This window comes from Bombina bombina, chromosome 2 (assembly GCF_027579735.1).
Source record: "Bombina bombina isolate aBomBom1 chromosome 2, aBomBom1.pri, whole genome shotgun sequence".
NCBI classification, from domain to species: domain Eukaryota; kingdom Metazoa; phylum Chordata; class Amphibia; order Anura; family Bombinatoridae; genus Bombina; species Bombina bombina.
In genome coordinates this window covers 424,432,963-424,450,222 of record NC_069500.1, presented here as the reverse complement: position 1 = coordinate 424,450,222, position 17,260 = coordinate 424,432,963, and the positions used below count along the sequence as shown (strand labels likewise).

Below are 17,260 nucleotides of genomic sequence, written 5' to 3'. Positions count from 1 at the left end.
TGGTGGTTTAGGGGTTAATAAGTTTATTTAGTGTCGGCGATGTGGAGGTGATGGTTTAGGGGTTAATAGGTTTAGGTAGTGTTGGTGATGTGGGGGACGGCAATTTTGGGGTTAATAGCTTTATTTAGTGGCAGCGATGTGGGTGGTGGCGGTTTTAGATAATTTTGTTTCGGCAATCAGCAGCATATTAGTTATGTTACGTTAAATAGTTTTTTCTGATCCATTCTTTATTCATATGCAAATATTCTATTCTAAATCTTAGAATAGAATAATGCATATGAATAAAAAATGGATCCAAAAAAATGAACGGATCCGGAAAAACTATTTAACTCAACATAACTAATTTGCCGAAACAAATTTTTTTTTTTAAAAAAGGGCCATGATACTCAAATGTTGAAACACTTGAAAGTGATGCAGCATAGCTGTAAAAAGACGACTAGAAAATATCACCTGAACATCTCTATGTAAAAAGAAAGATATTTTACCTCAAAATGTCCTAAGCATTCACACCCCATTGTAAAGGAGTTTAAGCAGCAAATCAGTATGCCTGTCTCGGGACAGGCAAGGGAGTGAGCCTTGTGCACACTCATGTTATTTCCAAATTCAATTTAAGGAAGGTTACTATGAAATCTCATGAGAGTTAAGTCAAATCTCTTGAGATCACAGTAAAAGAGTTCATGACCTCAGCATTGTTGATGCTGATTGGCTGGAGTTCATTTCTTTCTTTTTTTTTTTTTACCTGCAGCTGGGAGCAGCTGAGTATAACTTTTTACACAGAACTGACTCTGCTGAGCTGAGGAAATTGTGAAGTAAAATATCTTCCTTTTTTACATAGAGATGCTCAGGTGATATTTTCCTGTCAGCTTTTTACAGTTATACTGCATCCGTTTCAAGTAATTTAGCATATGAGTATTATGTCCCTTTAAACTAAACTAATTTGCCAAAACAAAATAATTTATTTAACTAATGAAAACGAAACAAAATGATATTTTTAGCGTTGCACATGTCTAGACTACACTATAGTGTAAATATAACTTTTATATGCATTGGGAAACAAAAAAAAATAGTATGACTCACTTTATTGCGGGGTTCTGGAACCGAACAGTTAAATAGAGCAGAAAGGGGCAAATCAGATAAAATTTGCCCTAAAAAAGGACTTTGAATTCAGGACTCTTTTTAACAACAAGCTAATATATACAAAAATGTATTAGTCATAGAATAAATAAACAATTCACAGTATCGACTGTCTCTGAAAACACTGAAATAGAGAGAGAAAGAGAGAAAGAAAGAGAGAAAGAGAGAAAGAGAGAGAGAAAGAGAGAGAGAAAGAGAGAGAGAGAGAAAGAGAGAAAGAGAGAGAGAAAGAGAGAGAGAAAGAGAGAAAGAGAGAGAGAAAGAGAGAGAAAGAGAGAGAAAGAGAGAAAGAGAGAGAGAAAGAGAGAGAAGAGAGAGAAAGAGAGAGAAAGAGAGAGAAAGAGAGAGAAAGAGAGAGAAAGAGAGAGAAAGAGAGAGAAAGAGAGAGAAAAAGAGAGAGAAAGAGAGAAAGAGAGAGAAAGAGAGAGAAAGAAAGAGAGAAAGAGAAAAAAAAAAAAAGAGATAGATAATCCCTTTATTACCCATTCTCCAGTTTTGCATAATCAACATGGTTATATTAATACACCATGTTCTTTGGACAGACTTGCATTTTAGCCAATCAGTGCTGACTCCATGGGCGTGACCACAATGTTATCAATATTGCAAACATGAACTAACACCCTCTAACTGTGAAAAACTGTCAAATACATTCAGATAAAGTTGACCTTTAAGGGCTAGGAAATTAGCATTCAAGCCTACCTAGGTTTAGCTTTGAACTAAGAATACCAAGAGAACAAAGCAAATTTGATGGTAAAAGTAAATCAGAAAGTTGTTTAAAATTACATGCCCTATCTGAATCATGAAAGTTTAGTTTCGACTAGACTATCCCTTTTAGTTTAGATTTAAATAAACCTGTGAGGCATAATGTAGAGCAACAGGTGTCTCCCATTTCAAACCAGGGCGATTAACAGACGTCACTATATTTCTTATGATCCAGCCCTTTAAACAGGTGTATGAGAATTAGAAGACCCTGTATAACCTCTCTAGTCTAGTATCCCATCTAAATATTAGCTCTCAAATAAACAATTTACTTTCAATTATTGAATATACTTAATTCTCTTTGTATATTTTGCAGAAAAGTATAACTAGATAGGTTCAGGAGCAAAGAACAACTGGGCCCTAGCTGGTGATTAGTGGTAACAAACATGTCTGTAGTCATTGGTTCACCAGATGTGTTCAGCTGTCCCTTTTAAAGGAACCATGTCAAATTTGGAAGCCTGGTACACCTTATTTTAATGAAAAGTCTCCCTTATTTTCCACTGTGAAGTATCATTTGCATTGGAATTCCCACTTGTTGCTGTTAGATACTCTATATCTTCCTTAATTCATATAGGTTGAACATATCTTAGTGATACATGCAGGGGAAAGACGACTCACACTTAGGGGCCTAGTTATCAAGCCGTCAACCTCAAATACGCTGGAATTCCGCAGCGTATTTGTGGCGAGGCTGATTCGCCTTAGTTATCAAAGGCTAGAGACCGGCAAAAGTAGAATTTTGTGACATAAACTTTGATCCGCAGGACTCAGTCCGACACAGATCGATTCTTACGTCACTCCAGATGTTCCGCACACAAGTGCGGCACAATCTGACTACTTATGCTAGTTATCAAAAAACTAGCAGGTACGCTCTGCACTTTTCCGGCCCAGCATACCTGGTTTTCAATCCGCCGCCCTGGAGGCGGCGGATCCCATAGGAATTAATGGGAGTCTGACTATAGCGAAAGTACAAGTTTGCTGCTGCCAGATATCCCATTGATTCCTATGGGAGCTGTCTACACCTAACACCCTAACATGTACCCCGAGTCTAAACACCACTAATCTGTCCCCCCTACACCGCCGCAACTAAATAAAGTTATTAACCCCTAAACCGCCGCTCCCTGACCCCGCCGCAACTATAATAAATGTATTAACCCCTAAACCACCGCTCCCGGAGCCCACCGCCACCTACATTATACCTAGTAACCCCTATCCTGCCCCCCCTATACCGCCGCACTCTATAATAAAGTTATTAACCCATATCCTGCCGATCCTGCACCTCGCCACAACTAAATAAATAGTTTAACCCCTAAACTGCCGCTCCCGGACCCTGCCGCAACCTATATTAAATTTATTAACCCCTAATCTGCCCCCCCTACACCGTCGCCACCTATAATACATTTATTAACCCCTATCCTGCCCCCCACTACACCGCCGCCACTGTAATAAATTTATTAACCCCTAAACCTTAGTCTAACACTAACCCTAACACCCCCTAACTTAAATATTAATTAAATACATCTAAATAATATTTCTATTATGAACTAAATAAATCTTATTTAAAACTAAATACTTACCTTTAAAATAAACCCTAATATAGCTACAATATAAATAATAATTATATTGTAGCTATCTTAGGATTTATTTTTACTTTACAGGTAACTTTCAATTTATTTCAACTAGGTACAATAGCTATTAAATAGTTATTAACTATTTAATAGCTTACCTAGCTAAAATAAAGAGAAATGTACCTGTAAAATAAAAACTAACCTAAGTTACAATTACACCTAACACTACACTTAAATAAATTATTCCTATTTAAAACTAAATACTTACCTGTAAAATAAACCCTAAGATAGCTACAATGTAATTAATAATTACATTGTAGCTATTTTAGGAATTATATTTATTTTACAGGTAACTTTGTATTTATTTTAGCTAGTTAGAATAGTTATTAAATAGTTATTAACTATTTAATAACTACCTAGCTAAAAGAAATACTAAATTACCTGTAAAATAAATCCTAACCTAAGTTACAATTAAACCTAACACTACACTATCATTAAATAAATTAAATAAATTAACTACAAATAACTACAATTAAATACAATTACATAAACTAACTAAAGTACAAAAAAAAAAAGCTAAGTTACAAAAAATAAAAAAAATAAGTTACAAACATTTTAAAAATATTACAACAATAATAATTACACCTAATCTAAGCCCCCTAATAAAATAACAAAGCCCCCCAAAATAAAAAAATGCCCTACCCTATTCTAAATTAAAAAAGTTCAAAGCTCTTTTACCTTACCAGCCCTTAAAAGGGCCTTTTTTTGGGGGCATGCCCCAAAAAATTCAGCTCTTTTGCCTGTAAAAGAAAAATACAACCCCCCCAACATTAAAACCCACCACCCACATACCCCTAATCTAACCCAAACCCCCCTTAAAATAACCTAACACTAATCCCCTGAAGATCATCCTACCTTTAGTCGTCTTCACTCAGCCGAGCAGCGATGGAACCGAAGAGGAGATCTGGAGCGGCAGAAGTGATCATCCAAGGGGCGCTGAAGAAATCTTCCATCCGATGAAGTGATCCTCCAGTCGGCGCTGAAGAAGTCTTCCATCCGGGCGATGTCATCTTCCAAGAGGCGCTGAAGAAGTCTTCTATCCGGGCGATGTCATCTTCCAAGCGGGGTCTTCAATCTTCATCCCGCCGACGCGGAACATCCTTCTTTACCGACTGACTACCAACGAATGAAGGCTCCTTTAAGGGACGTCATCCAAGATAGCGTCCCTTCAATTCCGATTGGCTGATAGGATTCTATCAGCCAATCAGAATTAAGGTAGGAAAAATCTAATTGGCTGATTGAATCAGCCAATCAGATTGAAGTTCAATCTGATTGGCTGACGTCCCTTAAAGGAGCCTTCATTCGTAGGTAGTCCGTCGGGAAAGAAGGATGTTCCGCGTCGGCGGGATGAAGATTGAAGACCCCGCTTGGAAGATGACATCGCCCGGATAGAAGACTTCTTCAGCGCCTCTTGGAAGATGACATCGCCCGGATGGAAGACTTCTTCAGCGCCGACTGGAGGATCACTTCATCGGATGGAAAATTTCTTCAGCGCCCCTTGGATGATCACTTCTGCCGCTCCAGATCTCCTCTTCGGTTCCATTGCTGCTCGGCTGAGTGAAGACGACTAAAGGTAGGATGATCTTCAGGGGATTAGTGTTAGGTTATTTTAAGGGGGGTTTGGGTTAGATTAGGGGTATGTGGGTGGTGGGTTTTAATGTTGGGGGGGTTGTATTTTTCTTTTACAGGCAAAAGAGCTGAATTCTTTGGGGCATGCCCCCACAAAAGGCCCTTTTAAGGGCTGGTAAGGTAAAAGAGCTTTGAACTTTTTTAATTTAGAATAGGGTAGGGCATTTTTTTTATTTTGGGGGGCTTTGTTATTTTATTAGGGGGCTTAGATTAGGTGTAATTAGCTTAAAATTGTAATATTTTTAAAATGTTTGTAACTTATTTTTTAATTTTTTGTACTTTAGTTAGTTTATGTAATTGTATTTAATTGTAGTTATTTGTAGGTAATTTATTTAATTAATTTAATGATAGTGTAGTGTTAGGTTTAATTGTAACTTAGGTTAGGATTTATTTTACAGGTAATTTTGTATTTCTTTTAGCTAGGTAGTTATTAAATAGTTAATAACTATTTAATAACTATTCTAACTAGCTAAAATAAATACAAAGTTACCTGTAAAATAAATATAATTCCTAAAATAGCTACAATGTAATTAATAATTACATTGTAGCTATTTTAGGGTTTATTTTACAGGTAAGTATTTAGTTTTAAATAGGAATAATTTATTTAATTATAGGGTAGTGTTAGGTGTAATTGTAACTTAGGTTAGTTTTTATTTTACAGGTAAATTTCTCTTTATTTTAGCTAGGTAGCTATTAAATAGTTAATAACTATTTAATAGCTATTGTACCTAGTTAAAATAAATTGAAAGTTACCTGTAAAATAAAAATAAATCCTAAGATAGCTACAATATAATTTTTATTTATATTGTAGCTATATTAGGGTTTATTTTAAAGGTAAGTATTTAGTTTTAAATAGGATTCATTTAGTTTATAATAGAAATATTATTTAGATTTATTTAATTAATATTTAAGTTAGGGGGGTGTTAGGGTTAGTGTTAGACTTAGGTTTAGGGGTTAATAATTTTATTACAGTGGCGGCGGTGTAGTGGGGGGCAGGATAGGGGTTAATAAATTTATTATAAGTGGCGACGGTGTAGGGGGGGCAGGATAGGGGTTAATAAATTTAATATAGGTTGCGGCAGGGTCAGGGAGCGGCGGTTTAGGGGTTAAACTATTTATTTAGTTGCGGCGAGGTGCGGGATCAGGATAGGGGTTAATAACTTTATTATTGAGGGCGACGGTATAGGGGGGGCAGGATAGGGGTTACTAGGTATAAAGTAGCTGCCAGCGGTGTCCGGGAGCGGCGGGTTAGGGGTTAATACATTTATAAGAGTTGCGGCCGGGTCTAGGAGCGGCGGTTTAGGGGTTAGTAACTTTATTTAGTTGCGGGAGGCTCCGGGGGCGCCGGTATAGGGGGTAGAACAGTGTAGTTAGTGTGGGTGCTTAGTGACAGGCTAGCAATAAAGCTGTAAAAAAGCCGAAGAGCAGCGAGATCGGATGAGTGATAACTCTCACAGTCCGCTGCTCATCGCCCCGTACTTGGTGCACGGATTTTTGACAGCTTTTTTGATAACTTAGGCGAATTTTTGCAGGTCCGCGGCAGCGATGTGAGGCGAGCTTAGGCGGGCGTATTGGGCCGGCGAAGGCAGGAAAAGTAGACACGTTGATAACTCGGCCCCTTAGCCTCTATTGTGCCCCCAAAAATTAATAATACATGTTGACACATATCCACACAACAAATCTGGCCAACCCAGAATCCTTAATGGACACAAGCCCTTACAGAACATGGCAGCCATCTAGTGATGTCATCAGCAGATTCACACATATTGTACAGCACCAACTGTAACTGAGGTCAAGCAAAAAGAAAATACAAACATACCCTTAAATGACTTAACAGAGAAGGAGCTGGATAGTGCAGGTATAGAGGAAGAACCCAATGTCCTGGGGGGAGCAAGTTTCCATTCTGGAGCCTGGATAGAACTAAGGTTGATGGTCAGGAGAAGATTAAGTTCCCAGGAGGAGTTGGTTGTCCATTAGTGTATGTACAGTGAGCCAAGAAAATACTTTTGAAGCATCAGTTACTCACAAATTTTGGATTTATCAAATTCTATATGCTTGAAATGATGACAAATGTTATTTGCCGTCTGAGCTGCATTTTTTGGGCTGTTTTTATAGCTTGTTTCCCCCTTTAATAAACATGATAATTTTTTTGTTAAATAAAAAGTTAAATTCAGCTCAACTCACATTTTAAATTATACAACTTAAAGTCAATTTAAATGCAACAAAAGGATTGTCCATTAAAGATTGCAATAAAATGGTTGGACATTTAATAGGGAAAGTCCAAAAACTATTTCTTAATTCAGAAAGAGCATGTAATTAAAAAAACAAAAACAGATTTATATTTACTTCTATTATCAAATTTGTTTGATTTCTTGTTATCCTTTGTTAAGAGTAAACCTAGGTAGGCTCAAGACTGCGTACGTCTTTAGGCTTTGGGGTCATTGTCATGCAGCAGAATAAATTTGAGGCTAATCGTATGCATCCCTGATGGTATTGTACGATGGATAACGATCTGCCTGTACTTCTTAGCATTAAAGAGGAGACTATTAATTCTGACAAAATCCTAAACTCCATTTGCAAAAATTAAGCCCCAGACATGAATGTACCTCCACCATGCTTCAATGTTGCCTGTAGACACTCATTCTGATATCTCTCTCCAGCCCTTTGGCGAACAAACGGTCTTCTGCTATAGCCAATTATTTAAAATTTTAAATCATCAGTCCAGAGCACCTGCTGCCATTGCTTTGCAACACAGTTTCTGTGCTTTCATGCATAGTTGAGTCGATTGGCCTTTTTTTCTACATTGAAGGTATAACTTTTTGGCTACAAGTATTCCATGAAGACCCCTTCTGACCAGACTTCTCTTTACAATAGACGGGTGTACCAGGGTTACATTGTTTATGCCAGTTCTGAGCTGATGGCACTGCTGGACATCTTCTGATTGTGAAAGGAAGTGAGCATGATGTGTCTTATCTGCTGCACTAAGTTTACTTGTCCGTCCACTGTGTCTATGGTCCTCAAAGTTGCCCATTTCTTTGTGCTACTTTAGAAGAGGTTGGACAGCACATCTGGAAACCGTGTGCCTTGCTGTGCTCAGTCTTGCCATGGTGTATGACTTGATAATTAACTGGTCTTCAGTAACTTTGTTAAAAGAGTTTGGATTGTTCCTCACCCCTGATTTATTCCTCCTACACAGCTGTTTCTGTTGTAGATAATGATTGTGTTTCAACTAGACATGTGCAACGCTAAAAATGTTAGTTTTAGTTAGTTAAATAAATAATTTTGTTTCGGCAAATTAGTTAAGTTAAAAAAAAATTGTTTCGGCAAATTAGTTATGTTAATTAATTTTTTCAGATCCGTTTGTTATTTTGGATCCATTCTTTATTTATAATTCTATTCTAAAGTTTAGAACAAAATCCCACATCGCCAACACTAACTAAACCTATTAACCCCTAAACCGCTGTACCCACACATCGTCAACTCTAACTAAACCTATTAACCTCTAAAGTGCTGTTCCCAGACATCGCCGACACTAAATAAAACACTAAATAAAGCTATTAACCCCTAAACCACCGTACCCCCACATCACCAACACTATCTAAACCTATTAACCTCTAAATAGCCGTTCCATGACAAACGAAAACACTAAATAAAGCTATTAACCCCTAAACCACTGTAGACCCACATCACCAACACTAACTAAAGCCATTAACCCCTAAACTGCCATACATCCACATCGCCAACACTGACTAAACCTCTAAACCGCCGCCCACCCCACATAATTAACTATATTAACCCTTAAACCTAACACCCCCTAACTTTAACATAATTAAAGGTTTAGTTAGTGCCTGAGATGTTTGGGAACTGTGGTTTAGGGGTTAATAGATTTAGTTAATGTTGGCAATGTTTGGAAACTGCGATTTAGAGGTTAACAGGTTTAGTTTGTGTCTGCGATGTTTAGGAACTGTGGTTCAACGGTTAATAGGTTTAGTTAGTGTCGGCGATGTTTAGGAACTGTGGTTTAGGGGTTAATAGGTTTAGTTAGTGTTGGTGATGTCAGGGAACGCCGGTTTAGGGGTTATTAGCTTTATTAAGTGTTTTAGTTAGTGTTGGCGATGTCGGGAAACTGCGGTTTAGATTAGAACAATGAAAAATTCCAACTATGAATAAAGAATGGATCTGAAAAATTCGGAAACTGATTTATTAATTTTAGTTATGGTGCCGATTTGGAAATTCGGATTCATTTGAATCTCCAAATCAGCCAAAATCAAAATTTGGCCGAAATGAATTGCACATGTTTAGTTTCAACCTACATATTAAATTGAAGATCATTAGCACCTGTTTGGTATAGTTATATATATGCCTACAAAATCTCTGACTTTGTGCAAGTGTATCTAGAAGAATTAATGCTGTTTTGAAGGCAAAGGGTGGTTACCTCAAATATTTATTTGATTTAGATTCTTCCTCTGTTCACTCACTCTGCATTTTGTTAATAAAATAAAATGTTAACATTCTTACTTTCCAGCATTTTTCACACTTCTTTAAATCTTTTGCACATAACTGTAGTTATTTGTACACAACACATACAAAAAAGAAAAAGCTTTTTCGGATATTGTAGGTAATCTATAAAATATATTTATTATGTTTAGGACAGCAATCTATAGATGGCAATATTACACACAAAAAACAGATTAGCTTTTATAAAAGCTGTTTGTTACATAATGTACATAACCTATAGGTGAAATAAACAAAACAAAAATTGAAAAAAATCACATTTTAAAAAATGTATTTTGTGGTATAGTACAGTAATCTATAGGTTAAATCACATCTATATGGGGCAATATTAAAAAAATATTAGCTTTTAAAAAAGATTTTTTTGTGGTATGAGCAAAATATAGGGACCAATATTACTAATGTTAAAAAAAAAAAATAGATAACATTGAATTTAAAAAAAAATGTTTCAATGAACCACTTTTATTGGCTCCTTGCCTCTTAAGGGACTGCCCACTAATGGTGTATGCCAGGGAGCCAAATGGATGTTGCAGCAGTACTAAGAGCAACTAGGGGGTTAAACATGTTAATTATAAAATGATTCCAAATGACTTGAAATTATTAATTGCATACATCATGAACTGATATTAATGACTAAGTAAAAAAGATAAACAATACATTAGCCTTATACAGTCATCATCAATATTGAATGAAATATCTGCTGTGCATTACATTTTAGCCGTGTATCATTTGCTTCAGTGAAGGTCTGTGAAAATCCCATTAAAAGTCTGCAAACCCTCTATTACTTTGATTTTGAGTTAGTTTGTTTGGTTAAAGGACGAGTCAACACAGTAGATTTGTATAATCAACAATTGCAAGATAACAAGACAATGCAATTGCACTTAGTCTGAACTTCAAATGAGTAGTAGATTTTTTTTCTAACAATTTTAAGTTATGTCTTTTTCCACTCCCCCTGTACCATGTGACAGCCATCAGCCAATCACAAATGCATACACGTACCATGTGACAGTAATCAGCCATTCACAAATGCATACACACTTATTCTTGCACATGTTCAGTAGGAGCTGGTGACTCAAAAAGTTTAAATATAAAAAGGCAGTGCACATTTAGTTAATGGAAGTAAATTAGAAAGTTGTTTAAAATGGCATGCTCTATCTGAATAATGAAAGTTTAATTTTGATTGAGTGTCCCTTTAAATCATAGGCGTCCATCAAACACTAATATGTAAGTGGGAAAATAAGGGCCTCTACAGAGTTGCAGACTTTTTAGATAAAGGTAAAATGCTCACATACACCCAACTGAAAGATAAACTTCAGCCGGACACCTTACATTGGTTCCTATATCTTCAGATATCCACCACAATATACAAATACAGACAAAACAAACCATTAAACCCATACACTACAACAGAACGCATTATTGCAACCCCAGGTAGAAATAAAAAACTAATATCACAACTGTACAAGATGGAAAAAAAGGCTCCAAATTGCTGCTTCGTGAGAATTGGGAAAGAGACTTAGGTGAAACATATGATGATGACAGATGGACACAAATACTTTCTAGGATTAGCAAGGGGCTGATGCGCAGACCTTATCGAAAATTCTATTAAAACATCTTACAGGTGGTATCTTACACCCATAAGAACTGCACATTATACATTGCAGAAAAGTAGACTCTGTTACAGAGGCTGTGCAGAAATTGGAAATTATATGCATATGTGGTGGGAATGTGGGGAGATTAAACAAATTTGGAACAAACTTTCTAAATTGATAAGTATCCTATTAGATAAATCTATGACGCTAATGGCGGCGCAGGCCCTCTTGCATGTTTCAGATGAATCCTTAAACTTAGCTACCAATATATTCATAAATATACTTTGTACAACCACGAGGATATGTATAGCCAAACACTGGAGAACAGGTTCACCAACGTGGTCAGAAGTGATTAACAGGTTAGATAATATATATGCTATGTCAGAATCTGCCTCTTGGTTGCAGGATACAACAACACATTTCCAAAAGATTTGGGTCCACTGGATCATGAACAGAGATAGAAGTGAGATAAGGGAAATTTAAGTCTTTCAAGAGTTATAACACGATAGGGGATCTCTCCTAAACTTATTGCCACTAAGTCTTTTATGGGGAACTTATATACATCTTAGATACAATTTGATGGTTCTCTCTCTGCTCGATGGGAAAGGTTATACAGTTATGAGTTTATTGTTTTACAGTTTCAAAAGTTTATGTTTAATGTTTATAATTATTAAAATAAAAGGAAAACACATTAGAAAAGGGAGGGGAAGGAAGACTATAGATAATTTCGTTCCTACTTCAGGAAAATAAACAGGACCTCATATATTTCCTATGCCTGAAGGCAACTTCAGTAGGTGGGAGCTTTTCCTAGGACTCTATGAACTTTCAGAGATTTCAGTAATGATGGAGATACTGTATTTTTCGCTCCATAAGACGCACTTTTTTCCTCCTCAAAAGTAAAGGAAAATGTCTGTGCGTCTTATGGAGCGAATGCAGCCAAACTAGAACTACACTTCCCATAACTCCTCATGTCACGCTCCACTCTGCTCCGCCTCCACTTCCCATAACTTCTCATGTCACGCTCCGCTCGGCTCCGCCTCCAACTTAGTAGTCACTCAAACTAGGACTACACTTCCCATAACTCCGTGGGGATACTAGTTATAACGTCAGTGCCCTGGAAGTTCTGGCACGCACATGTGTTGGTGACATGACCTGGAGGTCAGTGTTGAGAGGCTTGTAGCTGCGGTGAACGGTGGCCGCTTGGCTGGGGTTCTAGTCAGGAGGTATGCTAAAAATCCGGGTGAGAAATATATAAATATTTGTCTGAAAAAGGAATATACCGTAGATTGGGGAGTGTTGAGAAGCTGTTGGACAATATAGACGCAGGTCATGTATCTGGGGGAAAATAGCGGTAGCTTGTCTGTTATTACACAAGTTTTTTTTAGCTTGGTGCTGGATATTTGGAAACGGTGTCTATTTTAGGGGTCAAAATCTTGAAGAATGACACTTTTATAGCATCAATAGCATTTTAGTGCTTATGGTAGTTTGTCTTTTATTTATGGCTGTGTTAGTAACTCAGTTTGTTTAACCGTTTTGAAAGTGCTTAACAAAATATTCAGTACACATTAGTAGGATATACTGGCTATGTCTGGTACTGATTTAGTGTTTCCTATGTGTATCATTTTGACTCTTATCACACACTCTCAATCACACACAAGCTCTCTCACACTCTGACACACACTCTCACACACACACTTACACACATTTTTATCACACACTCTCAATCACACACAAGCTCTCTTCAGAATATTTTTTTTCTTGTTTTCCTCCTCTAAAAACTAGGTGCGTCTTATGGTCAGGTGCGTCTTATGGAGCGAAAAATACGGTACATTGGGAAAGCCGGAAGGATATACTAATTGCTGAGAGAAGTTATTTCATCCTCCAACTCTTTTTCATGTTGTTTGAGACAGATATATGGAATTATAAAACTTTATCGAACATGATAAGAGGTCCTGAGACTGTAACAATGAATATAAATATGTTTATCTGAACTAGGGGCATGATGTATTAGATATGTCTCTTGTCTTCCTTTTTGACAATAAAGATTATTTCAACTAAATCATAGGCGTCCAGACGGGCCCGGGCACACCCTAATCACCCTGTGCAAGCCTGTCAAATCACACAGTCCTGCTCTAAACTTGAATACAAACAAACAATCTGTAAAGTATTTTTTTCCATGTTGCATACAAGTCTGATTAAAATTATGTCACATCAATAAATACCTCCCTAATAATATACTTTGGTTATTTTTTAATGGTTTGGGATTGCTAGTAGAGATTATTATTATTATTATTATTATTATGATATATATATATATATATATATATATATATATATATATATATATATATATATATATATATATATATATATATATATATATATAATTTATTATGTGGGTAGTGGTACAAGTCAATCTGTATTTGTGGAAGTACTTTTTCCTTTTGTATGGATGCGTAAAGTAGTTGCCAGTTGTCAAGGCGCTGCATGTAGTGCAGCCGATGCACCTAAATACACCTTTTTTCTCTAAATTCAGCCAGGCACCTTTTTTTTTTTTTAATAACTTTATTTTTGAAATTTTTTTTTACAGGTAAGCTTAAACACTGCCACACAGCATTGTACAATATCTTGTCATCATAAGGCAATAACAATATGAGGTGTAACATGATCTTTTCAAGGAATCTGAGTCTGAATTGTGTCCATCAGATTTTCCTGAGCCATGTGGAGCGGTCAAGTTAACTGCATAATTAGAACTTTGAAGAGAACAAAACTATACAAAACAATACAAAACATACTCATAAATAGATATTGGCTAACTGCATCAATGAGTCTAGGGGATGTTGCAGGGTGTTATCATACCAAGTATGGGAAAAATTATGCTCCGAGGTGTTAACTGCACTATATTGGTGTCTACTTTCACACTCGGTTAGGATTATTTTGCATTTATAGTAGTAGTGCAAAGTCAGGCCTTCCATAATAGGTATTGATGGAGCCAGGCACCTTTACTGTAACTCTTTACTGGGTCGGTTTTTACCAATATATCCCTTAGGGATCTGGATCTCCTAAAACCAATCCGGGGTGGGGGCATCTGTTGGAACGGTAAGGCAGGATCCGTGTTGATGACATGCCAATTGCCCTGTAAATGTTTGTTAATTCTTTGCTTGTCCCCAGTGTAAGTAGTCACAAAGTTCATCCTAGGGGTATTTTTGTCATCCCTACCGGTATCTTGATTAGTCAGTAGTTGTGATTTTTGTTGTGCCAGTAGTTTTGGAGGATAGCCCCGTTGTGTAAACCTATTGGCCATTTCAACTAATTGTAGGTCTTTATGCGAGTCCAGTGTGTTATTTCTAATGACTCGTTGTAACTGCAATTTAGGCAAAGGGCTTTTAAGCGCTGGGGGATGGCAGGATGTATAGGATAAAAGAGAATTCCTATCCGTTTCTTTTCTGAATAAAGTGGACTGGAGTCTTTCACAATCCTTAAATAAGCGTACATCCAAGAAATCTATAGAAACTAGTGAGTAATTAATTTTGAATTTCAAGGCCATAGATGCACTGTTGAGCTGTTGGAACAAAAATAGTAGTTCCTGTTCTGATCCGCTCCACACCAGCAACAGGTCATCAATGTAGCGTTTGTAAAATTTAATCCGCTGGTCTTTGAAAAGGTCAGTGTCAGTTGTGCCATGTAAAGGTTGGCGTATGAGGGTGCCACATTAGACCCCATGGCGGTCCCCTGTTTTTGTAGGTAGAAATGCTTTTCAAATTTGAAATAGTTTGCTTTCAGGCAGAATTCCAGTAAGTGGATTAGTACCTCCACTGGTGGCCCCACATAGGGATCATGGAGGAGATGTTGTCTTGTAGCTTCCATGCCATCATGGTGAGGTATTACAGTATAGAGGCTGGTAACATCCAGGGTCACCAGCAGGTCTTTATCAGTACAAGAAATGGTGGATAAGCAATCCAGGAGCATTGATGAATCACGTAGGAAACTCTCCATGTCCCTGACCATAGGCTGCAAGTAGTAATCCACAAATTGTGCGATGGGTTGAAGAATAGAGCCCATAGCAGAGACAATGGGTCTGCCAGGAGGGGACACCATGTTTTTGTGGATCTTGGGTAGAGTATAAAGGATTGGAATGATGGGGTGGCTCACTAGTAAAAACTCCAAAGTGTTCTCGGAGATGATATTGCGCCTCGATAGTTCCAAAATAATCTACTTACACTGGGGACAAGCAAAGAATTAACAAACATTTACAGGGCAATTGGCATGTCATCAGCACGGATCCTGCCTTACCAGATCCCTAAGGGATATATTGGTAAAAACCGACCCAGTAAAGAGTTACAGTAAAGGTACCTGGCTGAATTTGGAGAAAAAAGGTGTATTTAGGTGCATCGGCTGCACTACATGCAGCGCCTTGACAACTGGCAACTACTTTACGCATCCATACAAAAAGAAAAAGTACTTCCACAAATACAGATTGATTTATACCACTACCCACATAATCTGTTACACTGCATTTGTGGCCTTTTTTTACGTGGGTAAAACGACGGATGATCTACGCACAAGAATGGCCAACCATCTGTCTGCCATTAGAATGGCTATTAAAAATGGGACTTCTGAACAACCGGTGGCACGCCACTTCGCTCACTACAATCATATGGTCAAAGACCTCAGGTACACTATTATTGACCATGTTCCCCCTCTTAGTAGGGGAGGAGACAGAAATACCCTTCTACTTAGGAAGGAAGCTCGTTGGACTTAGGTTTTGGAGACCCTCATACCAAAAGGGCTCAACACACATCTAGATTGGCAGGTGTGTTTGTGAATTTTGACTATTGGACTCTTATTGCATGATTTTACTATATCTCCATTTGACTGTACACTGCCTTAATATCTGTAACATATATTTGCAACAAACATTTGCACAAAGATACTTGTGTCTTGTATATTAGTGGCCTCTGTTCCACTCTGTGTTTACGGATTGTGCTGGACTATAACATTCTATTGCTAGGTATTACTATGATTCTTCCGCTTTTTGGGCTTGACAGCTATTAGATTTATGATCCCTTTAGAATTATGATCCCTCTACATTTTTTTTTTTTTACGATCCAAGGCTCAATTGGCCCTATTAGGCTTCCCTTAACATTTAGCACGTTTAACATTCTACACATTCAGCAAGGTGTTTCAATCTGGCATATACGCTTGTGATATACTGTCAGCTAATTGCCTCTGTATATTTCATGTACGATTTGAATATAGACATCTGACATTCTTTATATACTATTCAAGCGCAATGAGTTTGCAATATGCCATATACTTTCTTGATTATTACTGTTTGCCACTTTTTTGCTTATGCTACTGTTCCTTGGTGTTTTAATGGCCCCCCGTGTGCCTTATACATACGGTATTGCTCTAATGATTCCATGGGCCTGATTTATCTCTGTTTATGCTTGATTTTGTCCTGCTGTTTATTTTATTTTATTTCACTATTTATTTGTTGTATTGGGCCAGCCTCATTCGTTGCCAGGGGGTGTCTCCACTTGTGGGTGGCACCCTACGTTGGAGAGCATGTGATTGGCTGGCCTACCTATGTAAGGGTGTCTGGTGTGGGTTTTGCTCATATTGTATTTTTGTATGTCTGAGGAAGGGGCTAATCCCCCGAAAACTTTCACATATATGGATTAAAACTTTGAAAAGTCCTGGCGAGTGCACTCTTCATTACTTTCTATTTGCCTATCTGTTGCACCCCTGGCATGTGATTTAGGATTTCTGGAGTGCTTGTCTACTTTGAACTTTGTGTGTATATATATATATATATATATACACACAAACACACACACACATTATATATATATATATATATATATATACATATACATACATACATACATACAGTTCAGAAAAAGGACAGCACAATCTTACGCCAATTCAACTGCCAAGTTGCACTGCAAGCCAATTTGTATCCTCTCCAAGAACACAGGCACTCACTGGTCTTTATAAAAGGTAATC

General features: G+C 37.3%; 1 protein-coding gene across 1 annotated transcript in view; it reads right to left on the bottom strand.

Annotated features, from left to right (window-relative positions):
- The window catches only part of LOC128646981 (solute carrier family 2, facilitated glucose transporter member 5), a 93,174-nt gene extending 77,825 nt beyond the window's left edge, over positions 1–15,349 (bottom strand). The window contains exon 1 of the mRNA XM_053699793.1: positions 15,062–15,349. Within this exon, the coding sequence (XP_053555768.1) occupies positions 15,062–15,349 (288 nt within the window). The remainder of the gene's footprint in view (positions 1–15,061) is intronic.
- Between the last annotated feature and the right edge of the window lie 1,911 nt (positions 15,350–17,260).